The sequence below is a fragment of the Erpetoichthys calabaricus genome, chromosome 2 (genome assembly GCF_900747795.2).
Source record: "Erpetoichthys calabaricus chromosome 2, fErpCal1.3, whole genome shotgun sequence".
Classification (NCBI taxonomy): domain Eukaryota; kingdom Metazoa; phylum Chordata; class Cladistia; order Polypteriformes; family Polypteridae; genus Erpetoichthys; species Erpetoichthys calabaricus.
Window position 1 is genome coordinate 346,559,126 of NC_041395.2, and position 21,820 is coordinate 346,580,945.

General features: G+C 43.9%; 1 protein-coding gene across 6 annotated transcripts in view; it reads right to left on the minus strand.

Annotated features, from left to right (window-relative positions):
• Window positions 1–21,820, minus strand: part of plekha7b (pleckstrin homology domain containing, family A member 7b) — a 377,482-nt gene that overhangs the window by 20,611 nt on the left and 335,051 nt on the right. For all 6 annotated transcript variants that reach the window (XM_051923402.1, XM_051923401.1, XM_051923403.1 and 3 more), the window contains 3 exons: window positions 18,556–18,664; window positions 11,967–12,058; window positions 6,161–6,370 (listed from right to left, as the gene is read on the minus strand). In XM_051923402.1, the coding sequence (XP_051779362.1) occupies window positions 6,161–6,370; window positions 11,967–12,058; window positions 18,556–18,664 (411 nt within the window). The remainder of the gene's footprint in view (window positions 1–6,160; window positions 6,371–11,966; window positions 12,059–18,555; window positions 18,665–21,820) is intronic.

The following is a 21,820-nucleotide window of genomic DNA, read 5'->3' on the forward strand; positions in this document are numbered from 1 at the left end:
GCACCCGCCGCTCAGCGGCACGGGTCACAAGGCAGCCAACAGCATCGTGGTACGCAAAGTCGGCCAATCGTGGTCAACTCGGGCGAGTCTGAGGCGGATGACACGCCCCTGTGGGTCAGGTGAGGGGGGGAGCTCAGCGTCCCACCGGGTGTTCACTCTATCTTATGGTCTCAGTTTTCAAGAGCCCTGGGTAGCCTAAACGGCGAGGTCCACTCCGTGACGTACGTAGGGGTCTCGCCAATTACAATTTCATACACCGCTTATGTAATCGAGTCTGTCACCCGGTGTGATTTACAAAGATGCAGTGTGGCCCTCAGTGTGGCAGGGGATGAGGGGGTCACACAGTCGGCGTCATTTTGTGGCTTTTTTTTTTTTTTTAAAAAGACGGTATTTTTTAAACGGTTTCATTTTTGACATTTATTTTCGTGTATTGCTTATATTCTTTTGCTAACAGCTTAATTTAGATGCTACAATTAGTCATCACTGGTGGCACCAGAATTTCATAAATAGGAGGGCTTAACGGAATACCCCACCCAAAAATTAACTGCTTTATATATGCTGCCCTCCCCTCCCGTTTCCTCTAAGTTTGTGCAGGTGAACAACACACGAGGCTGTACTTAACCATTACGGGACGATTTCTTTAACCCCCCCCCCCCCCCCCCAAACGTATTGATTACCACGTAGCACCAACACACAAAAAATGAGCGTGACCCCGTGAAGTATCCCCCTGTGAGAGTAGCTGGAATAAAAACCTGCAGTCCCAGGGGTCCCACAGGTCTGAACTTGAGACCCATTACTAACAATAATAGATGGATACGGTCCTTAACCCCCCCCCCCCATTAAGTCTGTCACACACTGAATGAATTATTGCTTTGAAAACGCACCGTATGGCCTTTCATTATGTCACCTCATCAGTAGATGCTTTACTAACAAATTCACAACGAGAGATGGCGGACAAGCTGGTGACGGAATCCACAGCGAGGGACGCGACATTCAGAACAGACCTCTGCTGTGCACGGGCAGCGGAGACCACAGAGAGTCAGCGAGTCCCTGGATTTGACTGCAGCTCCGATCGCAACAACGTCTTCTATGGCAGGGACGCGGCCCTCAGCTAAGCTCTTTTTGATGGCAGCCTGCAATTGGTAAATTATGAAAAAATAGCGGCGGTGTGACAATGCAGAGTAACACTTGTTCATTTCACTTTTGACATATCACTACTGCAGCATTTCTCAACCTTTAAGTATTTTTGCGACCCGGGTTTTTATAACAGTTTTAATGGCGCCCCCCCTAAGGTTTTTTTGAAAGGAGCCCACTAATACCAATTTGCTCTTTTTTAATTAATGATATATCATAGATGCATATTTTATTATACCTACTTAACTTTTATCGACATCTAACTCTATATTTCTTTTTCTAGTATCACAATGTAGTTTAAGTTCATTTGTATTGGTTTCAATAGATGGATTTTTCATATTTTCGATTGTTTTCTTTTTTTTCACATCTTTGCCCCTCTGCCCCACAGATTGAGAACCACTGCACTACTGTTTAGTCTTCTGATTTCATTTTGTACTCAGAAAGCACAACATACCATTTACGGCAGGTCTGTATGAAGAGCGCTGTGAGTGAGTGTTATACGGGGAGGCCCAGGCCAGTGCCAGTGCAGTCTGTACATTCTGTTTTTGTCTACCCGGCTTTCTTCTCGCATCTCATCTTAGATGGTTGATCTCCTCTCTCCTCATCCAAACACATCTCATCTCAGTTTGTATGCTCTGTCCTCGTCTACGTTGTTCGTCTCCCACATTTCAAAGACACATCCATTTGGCAGCTGGGAATGAGGAGACAGGAGTGCGTGTGCCCTACAACAGCCTGGCTACGCTGGTTCAACACTTGCGTCCAACACTACTGGGACAGGCCGTGTCACCAACAACACTGAACTGGAAAAAGTAGGTTGGAGAACAGACTGATCCAAATTTACAAGCCCAATCCCAAAAAAGTTTGGATGGTATGGAAAATGTTAAGACCACCAACAAGGAGTGAAATGCAAATTGACTTTGACTGGCATTCAAACAGCATAAAGATGAGGGATTTCAAGTTTGACTTATCAACTGCATCGTTTTTTGAAGATGTGGTAGTCATCCATTTTTCAAATACTGTATATACTTGCGGATAAGTTGGGACTTGCTTTTACAGTATAATTTCCGGTATTTTATAATGTCGCTTGTGTAAGTCGAATGCGGAAAACTCACGCTATTGGTCCAAGAGATTACGATATGCTATTGCCCACCCACCTGAGAGAGTCACCACGGAGCACACGGCCTTTATTTCTATGTGGGTCGGTAATGCGCTGCATCAGTGTGTGCTCCTAACCTCTCACTCTCTCTCTATTGGTTTTAAGCTATTAAGCGGACTATACTTCATTAGAAGACTGGCGTCCTTCAACATCTGCAATAAGATGCTGCAGATGTTCTATCAGACGGTTGTGGTGAGCGCCCTCTTCTACGCAGTGGCGTGTTGGGGAGGCAGCATTAAGAGGAAAGACGCCTCACGCCTGGACAAACTGGTGAGGAAGGCAGGCTCTATTGTAGGCACGGAGCTGGACAGTTTGACATCCGTGGTGGAGCGACGGGCGCCGAGCAGACTCCTGTCAATCATGGAGAATCCACTGGAGCCACTGAACAGGATCATCTCCAGACAGAGGAGCAGCTTCAGCGACCGACTGCTGTCACCGTCCTGCTCCACTGACAGACTGAGGAGATCGTTCCTCCCCCAAACTATGTGACTCCACCCGGGGGGGTAAACGTTAACATTATATAAAGTTATTGTCTGTCTGTATACCTGCATTGTTATCACTCTTTAATATAATATTGTTATTATCAGTATGGTGCTGCTGGAGTATGAGAATTTAATAAAGTATCTATCTATCTATCTATTGTGGTCACGTGGCCACACAATGATACCCGAAATATTCCGAAGTGACGTTTGCACTGATTTGTGTTTTTTGTGTCTCGCCCCCTCATCAGGGCATCTCTTATCTACGATGGAGTGTTCGATCAGAAGGAAATATGAAGCTGGTTTTAAATTAAACGTCATTGAAGAAGTGAAAGAAATCGGTAACTACGCTGCTGCAACAAAATTCAATGTGTCTGAGAAACTGGTGTGAGGTTGGAGGAGGCATGAAGATGTAAAAAATAAAAATAAAATTAAGTGTCGCATTTTTGAACAGGCGTACAAGTCGGGGTCTGATTTTATGACCCGACTTATACGTGAATATATACGGTAAGCGTTCACGTTTCATAAACGTTGGCAGAGTAGATTAGGACAAATAAAGTCCTGTTCTGGTATGTAAGGAGCCTTAAAACAAAGGGCCTCGTCCTTCAAAATCAGGGCCGGGCCGAGGCTCACCAAACTTGCCAAAAGGTACGTCAATGAATCATCCAGCACTTTGAGAACAACGCTCCCCAAAGACAAACTGGTTGGATTTTTGGGCATTTCACCCTTAAAAGTGCACAATCTTTGGGGCGGAGTGGTGGCTCTGAGGCTAAGGATCTGCGCTGGTATCCTGAAGGTTGCTGGTTCGAATCCCCGTCACTGCCAAAAGAGATCCTACTCTGCTGGGCCCTTGAGCAAGACCCTTAACCTGTAATTGCTCCAGGGGTGCTGTACAAATGGCTGACCCTGCGCTCTGACCCCAAGTGGTATGCGAAAACTAACAAATTCCTAATACAAGAAATTGCGTAAGGCGAAATAAAGAACAAAAGAAAAAAAATCTAATTAAGAGATTGAAGGAATCTGGAACCGGGCTCTCAAGATGTGAGATCCTGTGTGTGTCATGGCTATCACAACTCGGTAAACTGTGGTCAGTCCGCACCTTTCGCCACTGCATCTACAAATGCAAGTTAAGGCTTTACTATGCAAAGCAGACGCCACACATTAACGCCATCCTGAAGCGCCGCCGACTTCTCTGGGCTCGGCATCATCTCAGACGGACAGTTACCCAGAGCAGTCGTGCGTTTTGTGGTTGTGACGAGTCAACATTTCAAATGGTTTCTGGGTATATAAAAAAAAAAAAAAACAGCCGTTATGTTCTCTGGGTTAGAGCAAAAGGACAATCCAAGTGGTCAACAAGCGTGAGGCCCAAACATTTGTGTTGTGGGTTTGTTAGTGGCCATGGCACCTGTGAGGGCACCATGAATGCAGAAGCAGGTGCACACATTGGTCACCATCCAGGCGGTGTCTTTACTAGGAAAGGCCCTGCGGTTTTCAGAAGGACAAGAGCACCTTACCCGGCGTAAGCAGAGAGCACGGGTATGAGACGGACCTGCCTGCCCTCTCCTTTGGCACATCTCTTATTGTCTTTCATGCTTTCTGAATGAGCCCACAATGAACACAATGAGGCTACAACATCAGCAAACATCTTAAGTGGCCAAAGTTCATTAATGGTGGACAACTGTGAGCTCAGCAGGATTCACGTATTCACTTACATATTTTTCCTGTTATTAAAGTTTAACTCTGCTGACCTGGCTCTCTTTCTCATGGGTGGGGTCGATTTATTTCAAATCTAGTTTGACTTGCATGTATGGAATGTTACTGGACTTTAATAAAATGTTAAAAAAGAATTCATGTATTTAAGAGACCATAAAATGGATGGAACACCAAAGAGCTCTGCCGTCTGTCAGTTCCTTCTGACCTCAGCAGGTGTTTCTTCACCTCCATTACTTTTTAAGAGCTGAACTTTCCTTTTTTTTTTTTTGGAATGCCCAAGTCAGTGGAATAGCTGAATGATCTTAAAATAAGGTAAAAAAAAATTAAAAAGATTTGCTCGAGGAACGTTAATGAATGATTAGGGTTCAATAAAAAAAAAAAAACAACACACGAATTTATTAGCAGCAATTACGCAAAATTCAATGTGTTACCATCACAAGGCATTATGAACCAAAGCGCCTCAGTAAACCTGAGAGTCGATGCTGGTGGAGGTTCACACGGACTTATAAAGGGGGTCCCGTCAGCCCAGGAGCAGCAGACACCCAGACAGTTCAGAACGTCTCCAGAGGCCAAACCTCGTTTAGCCGAAGTTCAAAGCCTCACCTAACGCTCAAAGGCTTCCAACATCTGAAAGTGGAAAGAGACACAGGAGTCGAGCTCAAAAGAAGAAACCCGTCCGGAAGAACTGAGACACAAATGGAGACAGCGAGAGGAAGGCGTCAGGAGAAGAGCATGGACAGCTGGATGTGAAAGTGAGCGCCAAAGTACAGCCCATCAGTGGCAGCAGCTACAAGGAACACAATGAGGCCTGGTGACATCAGGAGCTTTAGCCTTCAAGTTAGATATTACGGTGAAAATGAGAAGGATGGCTGAAGAAAAGCGTCATGCGCGATGGGTTAGGCACAGGGACAGTGAATGCAGAAGCGGGCGCATGTCAATGGGGTGCAAAACATTTGTACAAGCTTCACTTTGCCACCAGTTAGTGAGTGGCGTTTTGCCCACTCGAGACATTCCTCCATTACACAAGGCTAGCGTTCGGCACCTTCCTAAAACAGCCGAGCCTTTCCGGAAACTTCAAGGATATGAGCCAAATACTTTTTTTTTTTCTTTTCTCAAAAATAAATATATATATTTATCATGTTTAGCTATACAAATATAGAAAGAATATATCCAATACGAGATTTTGAGATGAAGAATCATTTCACAGCCAGTTGCACGCATGTCCATTTTAATATCACACTCCTGAAAGTTTCGGAAAGGCTCGGCTTTACCTGCCACAAAGGTTACTTGCCATCACATTCGTGCATCCCTTCTACCCGCACACCGTGAAAGGCCATCTCCTGTCCCACCTGTCGTCATTCCCACCTCACTCCGCTCCCATCTGCCCCGGCCACACACAAACCACAGAGCGACTTACCTGCCGTACCTGGTACTTAACTCTACATTCTTTAACGTTATTGTCATCATCATTACTATTATTATTATTATTATTATTACTTGTGCTATTTGAACCAGTTATTCTAGTTATTATTACTTCAGTATTAATCATGTCTTCATTTTTTTTGGACACTTCTGCCTATTGCTCTAAATCTGCTGTCCATTAAAACACTCCTAACGCTAAAAGTGAACCAGCGCAGCGTCTTCAGTGGATTCTTTTTGGTGTTTCGTTCTAACGTACTGAGGCCATGTCTGCAGAAACGGGTCTGGGCGTCTGTGAGGTCAGGCGAGACGTGGTGGCCTGCCGCTCCCCCTGGCTCAGTGTCCTTTTACGCTCTCGGACGAGCGCCTTCTGGTGTCTCTTCATGCGCTCAAGTTGTTCTTCTGCGCTCATCCGGCCCTTCTGATGATCTCCAGAGTACAGGCGCTCCAAGGCACTCTTTGGTCTTTCCTTGGAAAAGAATCACAATTTACAAAAAAGAAGAAAGTCAGCATCCAAATAGATGTCAACATGTTTCAAGATTAAATTAGCCTCAAAGCAGTGCCAGGGCGACAAAACACAACACACACACACACACACAAAAAGCCCAGTGGTTTGGGCTGGACGTCAATTGAATCCAATTATAAAACGGCTGATTACAAAACTAATGGCAGGCTAGCTTCATAGCAGGCACACTAATCCTGATTAGCAGGTGTGGGGCTGTCCATGAAATGAATGGAGAATGCATGGTGAACTCAGAAGAAACGTGACAAGGCCATTTTGAGTGTTAAGATTTAGTGTAGCTAACGGGGCTTCCCTAAATTATTATTTGTACTTACGACCTTCTGGACAGTTTGACATCCGTGGCAGAGCGACGGGCGCTGAGCAGACTCCTGTCAATCATGGAGAATCCACTGCATCTACTGAACAGGATCATCTCCAGACAGAGGAGTAGCTTCAGCGACAGACTGCTGTCACCATCCTGCTCCACTGACAGACTGAGGAGATCGTTCCTCCACCACGCTATGCGACTCTTCGATTCCACCCGGGGGGGTAAACGTTAACATTATACAAAGTTATTGTCTGTCTGTATACCTGCATTGTTATCAATCTTTAATTTAATATTTTCTTTATCAGTATGCTGCTGCTGGAGTATGGGAATTTCCCCTTGGGATTAATAAAGTATCTATCTATCTATCTATCTATCTATCTATCTATCTATCTATCTATCTTCTCACAACACTCAGAACCACCCAAAAAAAGACATCAATCGATTGGAACGAGTGCAGAATGCAGCGGTCAGAATCTTAACTAGGAAAAGAAAATCTGAGCACATCACCCCAGTCCTCGCGTCACTACACTGGTTACCTGTGCCATTTAGAATTGACTTTAAAATCCTGCTAATGGTTTACAAAACCATTCAATAATCTCTGCTCCCTCCTATATTTAAGTGCCTTGAGCATGGGAAGGGCGCTATATAAATGTATTATTATTATTAGATAGATAGATAGATAGATAGATAGATAGATAGATAGATAGATAGATAGATAGATAGATAGATAGATAGATAGATAGATAGATAGATAGATCTTTATTGTCATTGTCACTTTTACAAAGGAACAATGAAATTGAAGGTGCAGTTGACTCAGTGTGAGGAATAGAAAAGACAAGAAGAGAGAAAATAATAACAGAATGCCTGTCACCCTACAATCCAAATCGTAACCTTAGACCTTCAAATGAGGGTCTGCTTAGAATTCCAAGAGCTAAACTTAAAAGAAGTGGTGAGGCGGGCGGCCTTCTGCTGTTAGGCACCTCAAATCTGGAATACGAATTTACCGACAGAAATGCGCACGGCTAATATGGTGGAGCACTTTAAAAGACCCGCTAAAAACCTGTTATTTTAACATGGCCTTCTCACAGCTTCATTTTAGTGTAACCCTGATATTCTGTATATGCATTTAATTATCATCTTTCTCATGGCTCCACGATCTGTATCAACCCCTACTTTCTCTGCTGTTCTTTTTCTGGCACCATCACCTGATCAAAGCACCATGCCGTCCGTACATTGATGGATTAAAGGCCAGAGGTCCACATGACCATCAGCCACAGGAAGCCTGAAAACCCAGAGGACTGATTAAGATCATTGATGTTAGGTAGAATGCCTAGTAGGGGCTGGCCAGGTGGTCTCATGGCCTCTGTACCCCTGCAGATTTTGTTTTTTTCTGTCCTCCCTGGCCATAGGACCTTACTTTATTCTTTGTTAATTAGCATTGCCAAATTTGTATACATTTTTTTCTTTCTTCATCTTGTAAAGCACTTTGAGCTGCAACATTTGTATGAAAACGTGCTCTACAAATAAATGTTGTTTTTGTAGAATCCTGCAGTGTATTGTGACCAAAAAGACAGACCGCCACAGGGGAAGAACAACGAGAGCAGTAAAAGGCTGGCTGGTTGACAGAGGACATGCTTCATGATTCTCGAGGTGTCCAATGAGCAGCGACAGCACACAATTTATATCACGGCATTCAGAAAAAAAATTCCAGTCAGCACCTGCGGACTCACCCAGAAAAGTAGGATCATCAGAGTGTCACGTCGGAGTCCACGCAATCTCTCTAGCTGTTCTTCTCCTTTACAGATGCAGCAATATTTTATTACAGTGGGCCTGAATATTTCTAACTACATGTCGCTGTTTTACGGATTATGTGTCAAACGAGCAGCCATGTAAGACGGAGACAAACTGTGGGACACGGCGTGGCTGTTTAAAGCATTGTAAGAAAAGGAAAATCAGAATTATGAGGTATTTTCTATTTGCATTAAGCAGCAGTTGGGGATCTCAGGTTTAAGAGTGAAAGAGAGATAAGCAGATGCAAAACGAGAAGTGTTAATTAAAACTGTTCCAAGTACACTTCCACATATGTTAAAAAAAACAACAAACATTTCATGGGGTGTAATAATAATAATAATTCTTTGCATTTATATAACGCTTTCCTCACTACTCAAAGTGCTCAGCAATTGCAGGTTAAGAGCCTTCTTGCTCAAGCGCTCAACAGAGCAGAGTCCCTATTGGCATTTATGGGATTCGAACTGGCAACCTTCTGACTGCCAGTGCAGACCCCTAGCCTCAGAGCCACCACTCCGCCTGTGTACTTACTTTTTCACATGACAATCGTGTATTGAATAAACACTTATTCCTAACTGTGTTTACTTTGTTGTGTTCAGTGTTCCTATTTTAACACACTGTCTTGGTATTTTAATTAAATGTAGAATGTCTGTGGGAAGGGACAGCAGTGAGGATAAGGCAGAGGGGTTCCTTGCCTACAGTTAAAAAATAAAATCTTATGTATAAAGCAGACTGTTAACAATGTTGCGGTCTTGTATGTTTGTTATCATCCAGTTGACGCTCGGAACGTTTATTGAAGTGCCATCTGTCGGCTGATTAGGAAGGTGACATGTAACTATCTCTCTACATCTACAGTGCATCCAGAAAGTATTCACAGTGCTTCATCACTTTTTACACATTTTGTTATGTTACAGCCTTATTCCAAAATGGATTAAATTCATGTTTTTCCTCAGAATTCTACACACAACACCCCATAATGACAACGTGAAAAAAGTTTACTTGAGATTTTTGTATATTTATTAAAAATAAAAAAATTGAGAAATCCCATGTCCATAAGTATTCACAGCCTTTGCCATGAAGCACAAAATTGAGCTCAGGTGCCTCCTGTTTCCCCTGATCATCCTTGAGATGTTTCTGCAGCTTCATTGGAGTCCACCTGTGGTAAATTCAGTTGACTGGACGTGATTTGGAAAGGCACACACCTGTCTATAGAAGGTCCCACAGTTGACAGTTCATGTCAGAGCACAAACCAAGCATGAAGTCAAAGGAATTGTCTGTAGACCTCCGAGACAGGATTGTCTCGAGGAACAAATCTGGGGAAGGTTACAGAAAAATTTCTGCTGCTTTGAAGGTCCCAATGAGCACAGTGGCCTCCATCATCCGTAAGTGGAAGAAGTTCGAAACCACCAGGACTCTTCGAGAGCTGGCCGGCCATCTAAACTGAGCGATCAGGGGAGAAGGGCCTTAGTCAGGGAGGTGACCAAGAACCTGATAGTCACTCTGTCAGAGCTCCAGAGGTCCTCTGTGGAGAGAGGAGAACCTTCCAGAAGGACAACCATCTCTGCAGCAATCCACCAATCAGGCCTGTATGGTAGAGTGGCCAGACGGAAGCCACTCCTTAGTAAAAGGCACATGGCAGCCCGCCTGGAGTTTGCCAAAAGGCACCTGAAGGACTCTCAGACCATGAGAAAGAAAATTCTCTGGTCTGATGAGACAAAGATTGAACTCTTTGGTGTGAATGCCAGGCGTAACGTTTGGAGGAAACCAGGCACCATCCCTACAGTGAAGCATGGTGGTGGCAGCATCATGCTGTGGGGACTGGGAGACTAGTCAGGATAAAGGGAAAGATGACTGCAGCAATGTACAGAGACATCCTGGATGAAAACCTGCTCCAGAGCGCTCTTGACCTCAGACTGGGGCGACGGTTCATCTTTCAGCAGGACAACGACCCTAAGCACACAGCCAAGATATCAAAGGAGTGGCTTCAGGACAACTCTGTGAATGTCCTTGAGTGGCCCAGCCAGAGCCCAGACTTGAATCTGATTGAACATCTCTGGAGAGATCTTAAAATGGCTGTGCACCGACGCTTCCCATCCAACCTGATGGAGCTTGAGAGGTGCTGCAAAGAGGAATGGGCAAAACTGGCCAAGGATAGGTGTGCCAAGCTTGTGGCATCATATTCAAAAAGACTTGAGGCTGTAATTGCTGCCAAAGGGGCATCAACAAAGTATTGAGCAAAGGCTGTGAATACTTATGGACGTGGGATTTCTCAGTTTTTTATTTTCTGGATGCACTGTAAAATCCAACATCTGTCTGTCTGTCAGCTTTTCACGGGAGAGCTACTTCACGGATTTAGATTGGGTTTTTTTCTAGAATTTGCTTGAACATTCCAGTTGATTTTGCGACTTTCCAATCGTGCTAAGTATCGAAGCTCGCTTGTGGTACCGATTTATTAGCGCAAATCCGAGAGAGATTCATCGGGCTGCGGGGAGGGGTGGCAGGGCCCTCCTCACTCACGTGTCTGCCTCGAGGTATAGCCTTAACTTAATGAGAGAGCTACTTCACGGATTTAGATCTTTTTTTTTCTAGAATTTGCTTGAACATTCCGGTTGATTTTGCAACTTCTCTCTTCACGCTAAGAATCAGAGTTCGCTTGCAGGAGTGATATATTCACGCTAATCTTAGACAGAGGCTGCGGGCCGAGGGGAGGGGGGAGCGTGATGTCAGGAGTGGGGAGCCAAGCAGTGCCCTCCTCACTCACATGCCAGCCTTTGTTTGAGTCGGTCTACTCTGTGTTTTGGAGTGTTCCTTGCCTCTGCTTAGCTAGCGATACCCGTTTCTTTACTGATTTTTAAAGTTTGTCCTGTTTCACTACTACACGGGGGGAGCCGCGGGTGAAGGCTAGTAACTAAATAAATAAATCACAAAATCTGCATGTTGTGAATCCGTAGTGGATGGAATAAATGAGTGCAGCACTAACAACAAGGCCACCCTCATCTGGCTGCATAATGTCCAAAAAAAATTTAAAAATTCGGACATGAGCGTCAGTAGGCTTTGCACCCTAGGAAACAAGTTAGCCGAACTATTGTAGGACATTTACCGCTCTGATGCTGAACTTTCTGATCATAAAATAGGTCATTACAATAGAAATTGATGAGATGTGCTCCTCCTTCTGACAGACCAGGTAATGTTGTGCGTCTCTCCACTCCTCATTGCCACATTGCTTCTACTCAATGGGTTTAGCACTCACGTCATACCATCTTTCTTCTGGCAGGCTGTAACTTATTTCATATTCCTATACTTCTGCTGAAATGCCAAACTCTGCCTCAGTTTCACAAGTAAATGCCATCTACACCGATTATAATATACCAGAAATATCCACCGTGTAAAAAGCAGTGACACGCATGCCCAGCTGCGTACCACAGAGAAGATTTCAGGTGCCTTTACCTTCAACTCTGCCGCAGTAAGCCCTCTCCTGAGAGTGACATATGAAGATATACTGGACGACTGGTTAAGGGCCGAGGTGGAGCCCGCCAAACCTGTAGAGACAGCAAACAAAGCAAAACACACATCTGTGTCTGAATGTGTCACACACACACTACTTGCTCAGATTTGAAATTACGTGATAATTACACTGTTGCCCAAGTGTGAAGTTTTTGTGTGACATCAACCTATTTACAAAATGCAAAATAAAAATCGGTGTGGCTGAAGTCCCCCTATTGTGGGTGACCCATGGCATTGTCGGCAGGCATTAGTTATTCAGTAGGTCGTTCAAAGGGGCCTAAACACTCATTTATCAATAGGCCCATCTAAACACATTAGAAATAGTGTGCCATGGCTCATGCACTTACCTCAGTAGACCGTCTCCCCTTCTGATAATGTGACAGCCCACCTCGAAGTGCACGGTCATACCTAATACAGTTGTGCTTGAAAGTTTGTGAACCCTTTAGAATTTTCTAGATTTCTGCATAAATATGACCTAAAACATCATCAGATTTTCAACTCAAGTCCTAAAAGTAGATAAAGAGAAACCAGTTAAACAAATGAGACAAAAATATTATACTTGGTCATTTATTTATTAAGGAAAATGATTGAATATTCCATATTTGTGAGTGGCAAAAGTATGTGAACCTTAGCTTTCAGTATCTGGTGTGACCCCCCCTAAACGTTTCCGGTAACTGTTGATCAGTCCTGCACACCGGACGTTGGTGGGTTTCCTCACATTAATTGCTTGCTTCAGGTCCTTCCACAACATTTCAATTGGACTTTGACTTGGCCATTCCAAAACATGAACTTTATTCTTCTTTAACCATTCTTTGGTAGAAGGACTTGTGTGCTTAGGGTCGTTGTCTTGCTGCATGACCCACCTTCTCTTGAGATTCAGTTCATGGACAGATGTCCTGACATTTTCCTTTAGAATTCTCTGATATAATTCAGAATTCATTGTTCCATCAATGAAGGCAAGCCGTCCTGACCAGATGCAGCAAAACAGGCCCAAACCCTGATACTACCACCACCATGTTTCACTGATGGGATAAGGCTCTTATGCTGGAATGGAGTGTTTTCCTTTCTCCAAACATAACACTTTTCATTTAAACCAAAAAGTTCTATTTTGGTCTCATCCATCCACAAAACATTCTTCCAATAGCCTTCTGGTTTGTCCACGTGATCTTTAGCAAACTGCAGATGAGCAGCAATGTTTGTTTTGCAGAGTAGTGGCTTTCTCCTTGCAACCCTGCCATGCACACCATTGTTCAGCGTTCTCCTGATGGTGGACTCATGAACATGAGTCAATGTGAGAGAGGCCTTCAGTTGCTTAGAAGTTACCCTGGGGTCCTTTGTGACCTCGCTGACTATTACACGCCTTGCTCTTGGAGTGATCTTTGTTGGTCGACCACTCCTGGGGAGGGTAACAATGGTCTTGAATTTCCTCCATTTGTACACAATCTGTCTGACTGTGGATTGGTGGAGTCCAAACTCTTTAGAGATGGTTTTGTAACCTTTTCCAGCCTGATGAGCATCAACAACTCTTTATCTGAGGTCCTCAGAAATCTCCTTTGTTCGTGCCATGATACACTTCCACAAACGTGTGTTGTGAAGAGCAGACTTTGATAGATCCTGTTCTTCAAATAACACAGGGTGCCCACTCACACCTGATTGTCATCCCATTGATGGAAAACACCGGACTTGAATTTCACCTTCAAACTAACTGCTAATCCTAGAGATTCACATACTTTTGCCACTCACAAATATGTAATATTCGATCATTTTCCTCAATAAATAAATGACCAAGTATAATATTTTTGTCTCATTTGTTTAACTGGTTTCTCTTTATCTACTTTTAGGACTTGAGTGAAAATCTGATGATGTTTTAGGTCATATTTATGCAGAAATCTAGAAAATTCTAAAGGGTTCACAAACTTTCAAGCACAACTGTACATGCAGCTGGCTAAGCCTTGAGGTTTCCATCACCAGCCTGTCATGTCTAAAGGTTGCTCATCCCAGTCAGTGAGACTGTGAGCCTCCTGCTGGTCTCTGATATCATTGTCTGGATTCTCACCACTGTGACCCAGAGGAATAGATCTGAGAGCTGTGCAGGAGACCTAAAAGGGCATGGGGGACAGATTTCTGCTGAGCCCCGAGGATTTTCTTTTACAGCAAGGAAGACCGGTTGATAAATTGTTGAAAATTGTGGAGCTCACAAATTGACATACTTAGTTAAAGTTCGATTTGTTACTGGGAAGGAAGTTCATCCTGACAGCGTTGATTCTCCCTGCTAATGTGTGAGATGGAGGGTGGCCCATCCATTCACATCTTGTTCGATTTGTTCCCTGCCAATAGCAAACTTGTGCTGAAAAATATCTTTATATGTACTTGTGATGTTTACCCCTAGATATTTAAACTGTTCTGATAAAATAAATGGACAGAGGTCCAGTCCTATATTGTGTCCTAGAGAGTGCACTGGAAAACGAGGAATTTTATTCAGTTTGATTTCGAGTCCAGATATCTTTATGAAATTCTGCGAATCCTTTAAGGACTACTGGTGGGTCTGACATATACAGTACCACATCATCTAGTGATATTTTCTGTTCAAGTCTTTCTCTGATAATCCCATCCATCCATCCATCCATTGTCCAACCCGCTGAATCCGAACACAGGGTCACAGGGGTCTGCTGGAGCCAATCCCAGCCAACACAGGGCACAAGGCAGGGAACCAATCCCGGGCAGGGCGCCAACCCACCGCAGGACACACACACACACACACACACACCAAGCACACACTAGGGTCAATTTAGAATCGCCAATTGACCTAACCTGCATGTCTTTGGACTGTGGGAGGAAACCCACGCAGACACGGGGAGAACATGCAAACTCCATGCAGGGAGGACCTGGGAAGCGAACTCGAGTCTCCTAACTGCAAAGCAGCAGCGTTACCACTGCCTTTATCTCTAATGCATTTCAAAAGTGAATAACCAGTGGCTCAATGGTGACTGCAAAAAACAATGGTGATAAAGGGCACCCTCGCCGAGCAGCATGTTCTACTTTGAAGTAGTTTCAGATCATGTTTTTAATACAGACCGAGGCTTGCGGACAAGTGTAAAGTAATTTCATCCATGCACCTACAGTACATTCGGGCAAAATCCAAATTTTGGCAATTTGTAGTCCCATTCGACTGCCAAAGGCTTTTTCTGCATGAAGGTTTTTAATGATTTTCATAATTTGGAACTGTAGTACTAGGGTGCTGTACCGTGTTAGCCATTATGAATGTAGAGAAAAGCCAAGCAAAATGACACCTTTTATTGGCTAACTAGAAAGATTACAATATGCAAGCTTTCGAGGCAACTCAGGCCCCTTCTTCAGGCAAGATGTAATCACATTGATTACATCTTGCCTGAAGAAGGGGCCTGAGTTGCCTCGAAAGCTTGCATATTGTAATCTTTCTAGTTAGCCAATAAAAGGTGTCATTTTGCTTGGCTTTTCTCTATAATTTGGAACTGAATTATTTTAAATTTCTTCTGTGCCATTGAGATGAATGAGGTGTGCCCACATGAGGGATGACAAGGACTTTGTTGTATTGAGTGGTAAAGAATTTAGGGGTAACTATTGACTCTGACCTGCAATTTTAAATCACATATTAATCAGATTACCAGGATGGCATTTTTTCACTTAAAAAATAGAACAAAAGTTAGACCCCTTATAACATTGCAAGATGCTGAAAAAGCAGTTCACGCTTTTGTTTTCAGTCGGCTAGATTACTGTAACGCACTCCTCTCACTCTGCACCCAAAAAAGACATCAATCGAATGCAAGAAGTGCAGAATGGAGCTGCTAGAATCTTAACTCGGAAAAGAAAATCTGAACACATCACCTCAGTTCTGATGTCACTACACTGGTTACCTGTGTCATTTAGAATTGACTTTAAAATCCTGCTTACGGTTTACAAAGCCTTCAATAATCTGCTCCATCTTATATTTCAGAATGTCTTACACCTTACACTCCAAATCGTAACCTTAGATCTTCAAATGAGGGTCTACTTAGAATTCCAAGAGCTGAACTTAAAAGAAGTGGTGAGGCGGGAGGCCTTCTGCTATTAGGCACCTAAAATCTGGAATAGCTTGCCAATAGGAATTTGCCAGGCTGATACAGTGGAGCACTTTAAAACACATTACTGTAATACGGCTTTCTCAGAGCTTCATCTTAGTGTAATCCTGATGCTCTGGATATTTAATTATCATTATTATTCATGGTGGCTCCATAATCCATACTAACCCCTACTTTGTCTTCTGTTCTTTTTCCGGTTTTCTGTCTTGGCGACCTGCACCACCACCACCTGATCAAAGCACTGTGATGTCCCTCCATTGATGGATTAAAAGCCAGAAGTCCACATGACTGTCATCATCAAATTCTTCCATGAGAACCCCAAATACAGTGAGGACTGATTGAGGACATTTATGTCAGGTAGAATGCCTAGAGGGGGCTGGTCAGGTGGTCTTTTGGCCTCAGACCCCCTGCAGATTTTATTTTTTTCTCCAGCCATCTGGAGTTTTTTTTATTTTTTCTCTCCTCCCTGGCCATCGGACCTTACTTTTATTCTATGTTAATTAATGTTCCCTAATTTGTAATTGTTCGTATGAAAATGTGCTATATAAATAAATGTTGTTCTTGTTGTTGACTGAAATGCTGAAGTGACATTACTTGGTTCACATAATTTGGTTAAGGCCATGTCATATTTGATGACTTTTCTTGCTATTTTCAGCCTTCGTTTACATGACCTGAGTCCGAGGCAGTGGGCAGTACGCTCTCATGAAGGCCAGCCATCTAAATGAGACATCCCCAGCGACTCACTCCGACTAAATCAAACAGGTCTGATTGTGTCTTTAGTCGTACGCGTGTTTGTGTGCACGAGAGCCGACAACCAATGAAAGCTCATCCAGAGGTACAACGCAGCGATGAAGAATAAGGAATGCAGGTGCTTTAGACCTCACAAACAGAAGAGGGGCATCTGTCTGATGTCTTATGTGTAACATATCAGAATGTAAAAAGGACCAAGACTGTGGCTGAACAGCGCCAGCTCCATCGGGCAGCACGTTAACAGCTGTCACAGAAAGGGACGAGCACAACTGTGCTGGAGGCTCAGTACGCAGTCGCTAAACGTTTCATGACCTGCGGTCTTCACTCGTGTAAACTGACACGGTCCGCCGACGAGATCAGCGACTGGCAGTAAGCAAGTCTGACACAGCCCATGACTAGAAGTCACGTAACGCGTCTTCAGCTTTAAGGTTTAACAATTGGGCTTTGTCTTAGCATTCTTGTCTGATCTGGTTAATGTTTAACCATCAATTGTGTTTCTATCTGACAAATGGTTTGATCACACAAATGGTGTATTTTTATACTAAAATGACTTACTTTAGAATCAAGATAACAATGAGGCATGACTCAGCCCTGGCAGGAAGGGCGGGCCTAGCAGACGGCAGACATAAACCAGTCAATACCCTAGAGACGGGTGGTGGTCTTCTTCTTTTCCCATCTGAGAATGACATAAGCGGCTGTGTGTCGGCCTCTGGACTGGCTCTGAATGCACGACGTGTGCCATCTGGATTGAGAATGAAGATCATCTTAAAACTGCTGCAGCTACAAGAGTCTGGGGCTGAATAGTTGATGCAGGCCTTCAGTCTGCGCTTCTGCTTATGGAGTCTCATTTCGAGGATGTTGAGTACAACAACACTTCACCTTCACTAATATTCAGCCTGCGGTTTCTCGCCTGGGAATTAAGAGCTCGTTATTAAGTCCTGGTCAGTAGTGGTCAAAAGTGGGCAAAGTTTACCTTTGGGTGAAGCCACACAATATGAGCAACGGTGTATTGCATTGTTGGGGAGACTATGGCTGGCAATTCTATCCAGGTGAAAGCGTTATAAGTTACTAAAGTTTGGATCAAAAGCTCCCACACAGTAAAGACCCTAAGGTTGAAGGTCAATGTGAAGAGAAAAGCAATTCCTGTGACATCACGGAGGTGCACTTGTCATCCATTCTTCTCTCAACTCTTCCCCAGTTGACTGAAACTTCATTAGAGCGAGACCACACGACGCTCTCCACCACACTGCTCTGACACCCAAGCGGATGACCCCTTTAACGTGGGTTGCATGTTTGTTTTTGGTATTGTTGTTCTAAAATGCTTTGCAAAGCTACTATTAATACTGCAAACCATAACTGGAGCTATAAAAACAAAATGTGTGCAATGAACTGGGGAGCGGGTGTGAAGAAGACAGGAGAGTCCGATCAGGGCCATCTTACCAGCATCATAGGCCCCCAGGTGAAGTAGAGCACTGAGGCCCCTGTTTTGATAGCAAAACAGAAACATACATTGGCATCAGAAAAAGCATGACCCCCCCGGGCAACTGCCCAGCATGCCCACGCGTTAAGATGGCCCAGAGTCCAAATAGAGAACAATGAAGAACACGAGTCTAGGACATTCATTAGAGGCAACACGTGATTATGTTGGTCTTTCATTATTAGACATTTACAGTTGGCTGACTCACCTCTGACAGGCAAAGTCTGGTAGCCGCTGGCAGGGCCTAAAACACGACTGCTGATCCCACTTCCAACGTTGAGAAGTTCAGGTTCACTCATGTATGACCTCAGCTCCACCTGCAAGAGAGAACAAAGTTATGTCCCATGTTGGCAAGGTATGCAAAAAAAATAAACTTCTAATTGAGTTCTAAAAGTGAGGCTTGATAGGCCCTGATCTCACAGTGGGGCAAAAAAGTATTTAGTCAGCCACCAATTGTGCAAGTTCTCCCACTTAAAAAGATGAGACAGGCCTGTAATTTTCATCATAGGTAGACCTCAACTATGAGAGACAAAATGAGAAAAAAAAATCCAGAAAATCACATTGTCTGATTTTTAAAGAATTTATTTGCAAATTATGGTGGAAAAAAAGTATTTGGTCAATAACAAAAGTTCATCTAAATACTTTTTATATACACTTTGTTGGCAATGACAGAGGTCAAACGTTTTCTGTAAGTCTTCACAAGGTTTTCACACACTGTTGCTGGTATTTTGGCCCATTCCTCCATGCAGATCTCCTCTAGAGCAGTGATGTTTTGGGGCTGTCGCTGGGCAACACGGACTTTCAACTCCCTCCAAAGATTTTCTATGGGGTTGAGATGTGGAGACTGGCTAGGCCACTCCAGGACCTTGAAATGCTTCTTACGAAGCCACTCCTTCGTTACCCGGGAGGTGTGTTTGGGATCATTGCAATGCTGAAAGACCCAGCCATGTTTCATCTTCAATGTCCTTGCTGATGGAAGGAGGTTTTCACTCAAAATCTGACAATACATGGCCCCATTCATTCTTTCCTTTACACGGATCAGTCATCCTGGTCCCTTTGCAGAAAAAACAGCCCCAAAGCCTGATGTTTGCACCCCCATGCTTTACAGTAGGTATGGTGTTCTTTGGATGCAACTCAGCATTCTTTCTCCTCCAAACACAACGAGTAGAGTTTTTACCAAAAAGTTCTATTTTGGTTTCATCTGACCATATGACATTCTCCCAGTCCTCTTCTGGATCATCCAAATGCTGTCTAGCAAACTTCAGATGGGCCTGCACATGTACTGGCTTAAGCAGGGGGACACGTCTGGCACTGCAGGATTTGAGTCCCTGGCGGCGTAGTGTGTTACTGATGGTAGCCTTTGTTACTTTGGTCCCAGCTCTCTGCAGGTCATTCACTAGGTCCCCCCCGTGTGGTTCTGGGATTTTTGCTCACCGTTCTTGTGATCATTTTGACCCCACGGGGTGAGATCTTGCGTGGAGCCCCAGATCGAGGGAGATTATCAGTGGTCTTGTATGTCTTCCATTTTCTAATAATTGCTCCCACAGTTGATTTCTTCACACCAAGCTGCTTACCTATTGCAAATTCAGTCTTCCCAGCCTGGTGCAGGTCTACAATTTTGTTTCTGGTGTCCTTTGACAGCTCTTTGGTCTTGGCCATAGTGGAGTTTGGAGTGTGACTGTTTGAGGTTGTGGACATTGATAACGAGTTCAAACAGGTGCCATTAATACAGATGACGAGTGGAGGACAGAGGAGCCTCTTACAGAAGAAGTTACAGGTCTGTGAGAGCCAGAAATCTTGCTTGTTTGTAGGTGACCAAATACTTTTTTTCCACCATAATTTGCAAATAAATTCTTCAAGAATCAGACAATGTGATTTTCTGGATTTTTTTTTCTCATTTTGTCGCTCATAGTTGAGGTATACCTATAATTAATATTACAGGCCTCTCTCATCTTTTTACGCGGGAGAACTTGCACAATTGGTGGCTGACTAAATACTTTTCTGCCCCACTGCAGCAAAAAGTGCACCCTCCGCAGTTCCTGTCATGCCTGCACTCTTGGGGAACTTCCAGAAGGCTCAGGTAAGCCGAGTAGTAGCACTGGCAGCCAGGAGGGGACGCTGCCGCTAACCGTGTCTCCATGTTTTATCAACAGGGCGGAGCCATCACCCAGAGACAATGCCTAGCTCCGCCCCCTCCAAGACAGGGCCAATATAAGTGGAGTGCCGAGTGACACATTGAGGCGGAGCTTTCTGTGAAGTGGATTACAAGACGTACGGGAAGCACAAGATTCTTTTGCTTTGTTTTGTGCTCTACGGGGCTCGGACTTATGATGCTGCGAGTACCAAAGAATCATGGAATAAGTGACCAAGTAGACAGTAGGAGTTTAGGGACCTTCAACACACGACTTGATGTTATTTTGGAGGAATTTGGTGGATAAGACCAGCCAGCTCAATTTGTTGGGCTCAATGGCCTGTTCTTGTCCAGATTGTTCTAATGCTCGCAATCCAATGTGGGTCCCGACCCACAGTTTAAGAAACACTACACTAGAACATTCTCTGCTGCAGGGATTTTTAAACAAGTTGTATTTTTCTTGCTTTAAGTTACATCATCTAATGAGAACTAATTAGAGTTGCTGTTATACTGATCAATGGTTCAGGTTCTTTAACGTATAAGCAATACTTAGACAAGCCAGAACCTTATTTCAGTGAAAACACAAAAACTGGACCTCCACCTTCACTGCTCCAGGAGTCTTACAGGAGTGAATTTAAAATTAATAATAATTATTTACATTAAAATAGCATTTTACTCATCACTCAAAGCTCTTCAGTGAGTGTGGAGCCACATCAACTACCACTAATGTGCAGCACCCATCTGAATGCAGCAGCCATTTTTGTGACAGTATGCTCACCAGACAAGAGAGCTGATAGGTGGTGAAGTGGTGAGAGAGAGACAAGGGGAGTGATTAGGGGGCCAGAATGACTAGGTTGTGGTGGGCAATTTAGCGTGGACATCGGGATACTCCCTGCTCTTTACGAAGGATACCCAGGGATCTTTAATGACCACAGAGAGTCAGCACCTCGATTTTACAGCTCATCTGAAGGACTGAGCCATTTTTACAGAATACGGTCACCGCCACTGCACTGGGATCCACACAGAGAACACAGGGTAAGCTAAGCGCCCCCTGCTGGCCTCACCAGCTCCTCTTCCAGCAGAAACTCAAGCTTTTCCTATATGCCCTCTCAGCTCTGTACTGGCTGGACCTGAACATATTTTTTAACTTAGAACATTAGAACACTCTAGACGAGAACATTCCATTCAGCCCAACAAAGCTCGCCAGTCCTGTCCACTTATTTCTTCCAAAAAAACATCAAGTCAAGTTTTGAAAGTCCATAAAGTCTTAATGTCTACCCCACTACTTGGTCGCTTATTCCAAGTGTCTATCATTCTTTGTGTAACCAAAAACTTCCTAATG